Genomic DNA, 7,732 nt, shown 5'->3' with positions numbered 1-7,732 from the left:
CATCATCTGCATGTTAACGCTCGTTAACCTCACACAAGTCCAATGCTAGCCGCCGATTTTCTACTGCCGCGTGCTAACCGCTAACGTGCTACGTGATAAAGTAGCTAGCCAAATGCTAACACGGTGGCACCAGCCAGCCAAAAATTGTTAGCCAGCCAACTTTGACGCCAGTTAGCTAATAACCAGTTAGCTAATAACCAATTAGCTAATAACCAGCTAGCTTGGTCACTAACCCGCCAATACGTTAAAATGGATTATTCAAGTATTCGTGACTTGACTGGCAAACATTTTCTGTCCCGATGTCGGTAATTTATCTCTCGATAACGATCCAGCAAGTTTTCTCGTAACTCAACAAATGAATAGTCTATACATGAAAATAACCACGTGGTTTTGTATTCTCTCGTGCAAATTAAATACATGACAAACGATTTTCTCATTTAATTAAGAACTTAAGTGTAATCAATCAAATTAAAAACAATTGAGTTTAGGTGACACGTAATTGCGAATAACGATATGTCAGTAATTAATCAAACTTAAAAATATATTTATAAAAAAAAAAACCTTGCTAACCGTTCAGGCGACACGTAATTGCATATAACATTACGGTTTTAGTGTACGACATTAAACACAGCTAACATATTTTTCGGTTCCCTCAAAGTTCGGCTTCATCAAGTCTGTTTGCGATTTAGTCCGAGGTGCAAATGTGTGCGGGTCAAAGTTCACGAGAGTTGAACCCCCGCTAATTTCAAATTGTACGTAAACGCCGGTCTGACGCTTTAAACCATGATGGAGTTTTCCTGTTAGCCCGGATCACCTGATCACGGGTTTGAGAAGGAAAAGGCAGTTGTGATTCATCCGCAGAGAATAAATGACAGATTGCACCTTTATCCGAGCTTTCAATGGGGGGGGGGGGGGGGGGGGGATGAAGACATCCGCAGCATCTCTCCTCATTACCATTTCAAATGCTGGGAGAGCGAGGCAGACGAGGGAGAGCGAGAATAAAAGGGGAGGAAGAAAGAGAGAGTGGGCTTTCATGTGCGGAGGCACGGATCGCAAAAAAACTAAACGAACATGAAATATGCACGCTGTCGGCCCGGCAACGGCAACGCCGCGGAGCGCCGCCGCGTTAAATTACACGCGTGTGCGCACGAGGTGATCGTGCACGTGTCTGTACGTGAAGAAAGGACGCCGCTGTGTGTGTGCTCGCAGGTTAACTATCTGTGTGTGTGTGTGAGAGTGTGTGTGTGAGAGAGAGTGTGTGTGCGTGTGTGAGAGAGAGTGTGTGTGTGAGTGTGTGAGTGTGTGTGAGAGAGTGTGTGTGTGTGATACTGAATTTGCATGTGCAGGTTTATGTCTGTGGGCGACAGCAGCGAGCGGAGAGAGTTGTCGCTGTGTGCAGGAACACGTCAGGATGCCTGTGCTTATTGGGTCATAACGGGTGTGTGTGTGTGCTCTCGTAATCAGCGTGTGTGTGTGTGTGTGTGTCTCAGGCCCTCATATCTCTCTGCCTGTGTGTGATAAGCCCGGAGCTCGCGGCGCTAAAACACCAGCGTGAGACAAGCGCTCTGTGCGTCTACAGGCGTGTATGCGTGTGTGTATGCGTGTGTGTGTGTGTGTGTGTGTGTGTGTGTGGGGCGGTATGCATAAATTGGTGTGTCTCTTTGCGTACGTCCTTGTGTGCGTGTGAATGTGTGTGTGTGTGTGTGCCCCAGGGGTCTGCCCCAGGCTTATCACACACAGGCAGTGAGAGACGAGCTTCCTGAGCGAGAGAGGGAGAAAGGGAGGGAGGGAGGGAGGAGGGGGAGGAGGGGGAGGGAGGGAGGAGGGGGAGGCGGGGGTGTTGTTTGCGCAGCGGTCAGCGCCTTGTTTGTGTAGTCTCAGGTTTTCTCCTCCCTCCCTCCCTCCCTCCCTCTCCACACGCAGCGCAGGAAGGGAAAAAGGGAAAAATGCGAAGGGGGTACGAAAAGAGAAAAAAGAAGAGGGGGAGGGAGGGGGGAGGGAAAAAAACGTTCGAGGGAGACGCATAAATCAGAGAGACGAGCCAGCTTCTCTCCAGCACGGCTGACTGAACCCTGCTGCTGCCGCTGCGCTGCACGCCACGCACGCCGTGTACGTGAGCGCGCCCACGTGTGTGTGAGCGAGCGAGAGAGAGAGAAAAACAGCCGCCGCCACTGCTAACCACAGTCACCACGGCACATTAGAGGGCCATTAGAACGCGATTATACTCCCAGTGCTTACCTCTCATTCACACTCTTGCTCTCTCTCTCTCTCTCTCTCTCACACACACACACACACCTCATCATCATAAATGTGTACGACAAACACACACACACACACACACAACCATAAAGCAACCGGTTAATGAGCAACAAAAGATACACACACACACCTTTTTACAGTTCTGTGAGGACGCCTCTGCCGGCAATAAAATGAAAAATAAAATATTAAAAAAATCACACGCGGACATGCGGAGCAATCTGAGGCTCAAGTGGCATAAAAAAAAAAAAAACACTTGGATCAATAAATCAATTTGTGAAATCTGTCGACGCGGAGGGAGGGAGGGGGGAGGAGGGGGGAGGAGAGAGGGAGGAACGTTTATGAGGGCGAGCGGACCATCCAACTTTAATTAAAAGCTTTCGGAGCAACGGGAGTTTAGAGATTCAGCAGGATCGTATTCTGGCGTTCTCTGCTGAGAGAGGGGGATCTGGTTTAGGATCTGGTTCAGGATCTGGTTCAGGATCTGGTTTAGGGGCGAACAATCAGCAGCGACACAAAGAAAGGAGAGAGAGAGGGAGGAAAAAAACTCCCGATGCGAGAGAGGCGGCGAGCATCAGTCTCCGTATAATGATCCCACCGATCTCTCATGCTGTCTGCACACGCACATGCTCGCGTGTGTGTGTGTGTGTGTGTGTGTGTGTGTGTGTGTGTCACACTTCGCCTCACGGAAAATTAATGAGATGTGAGAGCGGAGCGAGGCGAGAGGAGGGGGAGGCGAGGGGGGAGGAGGGGTGCCAACGACAATCTGAGTCACAAAGAGAGGAAGAGAAAGAGCGCTGAGAGGAAAGGGGGGAGGGAGGGAGCGGAACATGAGAGAGAAAGAGAGAGTCGCCGGCAAGAGGAGAAAAAAAAGATGGACTGAGGCGAGAGAGAGAAAAAGGCGCGTGTGAGGGTGAAACAGAAGGAAGTGATGCAAAAAAATAGAACGAGGAAGAACGGTGCTAGAAGAAGAGTGGAGACGGCGTTACCTCGTAGCCGAGCCGCGCCGCCCTCTGGAGCAGCGTCTCCCCGGCGTTCTTGTTCACGATTAGCCGGCGAGCCTCTGGCGGGATGGGCCGCACCGCGGGGGCCTCGGCAGGGGGCGTCCTGTGCAGCCCCGCCGCCGCCTCCGGTGGGACGCCGCCGCCCGCTCTGCCGATGGCCGGGGGCTGCAGGGGGGGCGGGCAGAGCGCGGCGGGGGAGCAGGGCTTGACTGGAGAGCAGGGAGGATAATGATTGGGAGAGGCGGCCGCCTTCCTCGGAGCGCCGCGCTGCTCAGTCGGCTGGGGAGAGACAGGAAGAGTGTGTTACCGCCACCGGCGTCACACAGCAGGCTGGACACACACGGACACACACACGAGATATAACCCACACACACACACACACACACACACACACACACACAAACACACTAACGTCTAATTGTTTTCATTTGACCAAATAATGAATGAATAAAGCTTCATATTTAATAACATTTCTTCTCTTGATAACGACGACGTCTATAAGAAGTGGACGTCGTCATGGTGACTACAGTTTAGAAAGCTTGAGTTCGGCATCTTGTATTTTTGCAACCAGTGAAGGAAGTGACCATATTTGGACTGTGGAGGAGCGACGGGTGGATCTGATGAGCAGCACCCTTACTGGATCTGGATCCATGTGGATTCTGGTGTTGAAGCTGCTAACAAAGTTAGCTTCATAATTAAAAGGTCAACTTTACAGCTAAGTGTTAAAGTCATCTTAGTAGCTAACTAGCATTGGTAGCATGGTAGCGACCTGTCAATCAGCAGGTAAGCCCCGCCCCCTAAAGCATCCCCTGCTTCCTGGTCTGGTGGACTCTAAATGGACCATAATGTACTAAATGAACATCATGCTGGATTGAAGGAGACTTGAAACTAGACTTCTATACAACCAGAGAGGAGTCGCCCCCTGGTGGCCATTTAAAATAATGTACGTTTAAGGCACTTCAGGGTTTGGCTTCGCTTTCAGAACAGGAGGTTATAGCTGACCAAATAGGGATTTCTTGTTTTCTTGTGTGATTATCTACTGAAGACAACGCGTCACTTAAAAAAACAGACGCCGTTCACGCCCCAAAACGCTGCAGGTTGGCACGCCACTTCCCTTTGACCGCTAAAACAACAGAGCCCTCGGAGCGCAACGCACGAGAGAGGGAGTTGCCAGGCACTGTGTGTGTGTGTGTGCCCTCAGTGGAATTCCATGTCGAAGCAGCTGTCAGGCTGAGGAGGAGGAGAGCAGCGCAGGCGGAAAACAACTCGCCTTCTCTTTTTTTCCCCCCTTCAATTTTTCCCCGTGCTCATTTTTTTCCCCCTCTCTTTTGAACTGAGGCGCTTCACACACACACACACACACACACACACACACACACACACACACACACACACACACACACACACACACACACACACACACACACACACACACACACACACACACACACACACACACACACACACACACACACACACACACACACACACACACACACACGACCGTGGCAGCCACATTCCTCCCTGTGTGTGTGTGCAGCCGTCGCCGCTCAGCGATCACGAGCGCGACGTCTAATTGTTCCAGGGTTTTTGTCGTTATGTCAGGAATGCTCCACACACACACACACACACACACACACACACACAGAGAGACACTCGCAGCCTTGGCACGCCACTCGCACACGGAGCAGCGCCGCCGACACACGCTCCGACAATTAAAGACCAGAGACAAACACGCATGCACGCAGGCGCTCCGCAGGGAGCCGATAAGGGCACGAGGAGGTCAAAGCTCCAGCAGCCCTCTAAACATTGTAAACATACTTCCTCCCCTCCCCCTCCCTCCCAGCTGCATAATCAGAGGCGCCGACAGGCATACGGAAACAGACTCCGCCGCAGCAAACATCCAGGCGCCCGCATCGCCGCCCAGGCACCCTGGCGGCGCTCACCTTGTCATCCTCGGCTGCTCCCAGATCAGCCATGCAGCGCTGGCCCGGGCTGCCGGGCGCCGCCTCTTTCCGCCTCTCACGCTCGCGCTCCCGCTGACTGGTGTGTTTGGTCTTGCACGGCCGCTTGCCCTTGGGTTTGTCCGTGTCACTATGGCGACGGGACTTGATGATGGGAGGGGGCCCTCCCGCGGACGGCTCCGGGCCCGGAGAGGGGGGGCCTCTCCTGGGCTCCTTGAGGCCTCGGTCGCCCAAGAAGGGGCCCGGCGGCGGGTGTGCTCTGTCCTTCAGTTGGCCGGGGGGAAGGGGAGGAGTGGCTACGCCTGGGGGAGAGAGGGAGGGAGAGAGAGGTAGAGTGAGCAGCTGATAGTGTGGAAGAGGAGGATGGGAAGGTATTGCAAGGCCATCTCTCACCCTCTGTTGGTTTATTAATGAGCGCACAGAGCTGTCTGGGAGCGCAGCATGCCGGCTCGCTCCGGAGGAAAAAACACACAAAAAACAGGCTCATATAAAAGCCCCCCATAGGAAGTTGCGCACTCGTATTCACTGCAGCAAGGACACTGCTATGATTCCTTAAGCAAATAGCACCGTCTAGTTTCAGCCTCCTACGATACATATTTACACACAAAAACACAAAACCAAAAACAACCTGCCCTTGAAAACACAACGTCTAACAGCTTAATGAGTGAGAAGTACAGCCGACGACTCAGGAACATGATTAAGGTCTGACTTACAAACATCGAGGAAGAATCATATATATTTATATTTTAAATAAACACCGACTCTGTAAACACCTCACTGCAGAGGAAACCTTCATAAAAAAATAATAAAAAGAACTCCGATCAGACACCAACGGGTTTTATCTGATCCGGGAAAAAAGAAGGGGGAAAAAAAGAAAGACCACAGCCCTGACAGACGCACTGTGGAAAAACCACAATCATTGTTAAAAAAAAAGGTAGAAAAAACACGGCTGTTGCCAGGGTGATGTTATCTAAAAAAGGTGAAAGGAAAAAAAAACTAAATCAGCGGCCAATCAAGGCCTGTGGTTTCTGCAGGAAACATAAAACCCAAATCTCCCTCCTGCTTTTATTCACTTCCTTTAATCTCCCTCCTGCTCTCTTATTCTCCTCGTCTTCTCCTCCCTCCGTCTACGCTTGGCCACTCCAACAAGGGAAAGCTCTGGCTTTAATAACACACACACACACACACACACACACACACACACACACACACACACACACACACACACACACACACACACACACACACACACACACACACACACACACACACACACACACACACACACACACACACACACACACACACACACACACACACACACACACACACACACACACACACACACACACACACACACACACACTTTCCCTGTAACTGGTCTTTAGGGGAAAAAGAGAAAATCATTGATCAGACATTAGTCACACTACACCTGCCCACGCATATCTCCACCAGCCACTTCCCTCGCTGGCCCTTTCATCGCTCACATCGAGACCCAGCCGAACAAAAAAAAAGGGGGGGTTTCTTTGGAGGGGGGGTCCTCAAGTCCCGTTGGTGATTCCCCAGCCTTTTCCTCTGGCAGGAGGAAGTATTCTCTACCTCATTTCCTTTCCCCCTCCCAGCCGGCTCACGGGAAATCCCCCCCCAAAGTCAGGCCGCTCAACAAGAAAGCGAAACGTGAGCCAAAGATAGATTTCCGTTACCCGAGATGAACTGCGATGCATCGGGGGTTTTGCACCGCCGGCGCTTCATTCTTACCGTTAAGCAGCTTCTCGCAGCCCCATTTCCTGTTGATCTCGGCTCTGTGCTGCAGCGCCGCCGCCGCCGCAGCGGCGCTTCGGTCCTCGGGCTCGCCGGGCCGGATCTTGCGGTCCCGGAGGCTCTGGACCGGGACAACCAAGCGGGGCAGGGGCCACGGCCTCTCCTGCTTGATCAGCGAGGCGTCGGGGGAGGGCTTGCTGAGTCGCAGGCCCTTCAGCTCGATGCAGACCTTCAGCTTCCGGACCTCGTCATCCTCGTCCTCGTCAGGAACGGCGAGCTGCTCGTCTGCAGACAGAAAATGTGTTTGTCATCACTCATATAGAACCGAGAAACTTGACTGTTTTAGTCATTTAACATTAAAACGTTAGAAGGAAATTCTCATGCCTCACTTATCAGGAAATGAGCAATGTATGGTGGGTAGTCTTAAACCACTGCAGGTGATGTGGTTTCACTTTCTCCCCTTCTACAGCGCACAAATATAAAGTAAAGTACGTCCGACAGACTAGTGAGCACAAAGGACATTAATCTCCAAAGTCTTATGATTGTAAAACCCCGTCATTTAACAGCGAGGCAGAGAGGCAGCGAGCGGGACGCGGAACAGACGAGATGAGGAGTAAAACGGGGAACCAGGCGGAGACACAAAGCAATAAAGACCGGGAGAAGCAGAGGGAGAGCCCCCCCTCATGAAATTCACGGGGGACGGGTATTTGACTCGTCTGCCAGCGCCGGGAGAACGAGCGCATGCCA

At 51.9% G+C, this 7,732-nt stretch overlaps 1 protein-coding gene across 2 annotated transcripts in view; it reads right to left on the bottom strand.

The window, feature by feature from the left end:
* The window catches only part of bcor (BCL6 corepressor), a 31,963-nt gene that overhangs the window by 6,504 nt on the left and 17,727 nt on the right, over positions 1-7,732 (bottom strand). For both annotated transcript variants that reach the window (XM_084022945.1, XM_084022946.1), the window contains 3 exons: positions 6,983-7,270; positions 5,207-5,526; positions 3,246-3,539 (listed from right to left, as the gene is read on the bottom strand). In XM_084022945.1, coding sequence (XP_083879071.1) covers positions 3,246-3,539; positions 5,207-5,526; positions 6,983-7,270 — 902 coding nt within the window. The remainder of the gene's footprint in view (positions 1-3,245; positions 3,540-5,206; positions 5,527-6,982; positions 7,271-7,732) is intronic.

The sequence above is a fragment of the Eutrigla gurnardus genome (genome assembly GCF_963514095.1).
Source record: "Eutrigla gurnardus genome assembly, chromosome: 12".
NCBI classification, from domain to species: Eukaryota; Metazoa; Chordata; class Actinopteri; order Perciformes; family Triglidae; genus Eutrigla; species Eutrigla gurnardus.
This window is presented reverse-complemented; position numbering and strand designations above follow the sequence as displayed.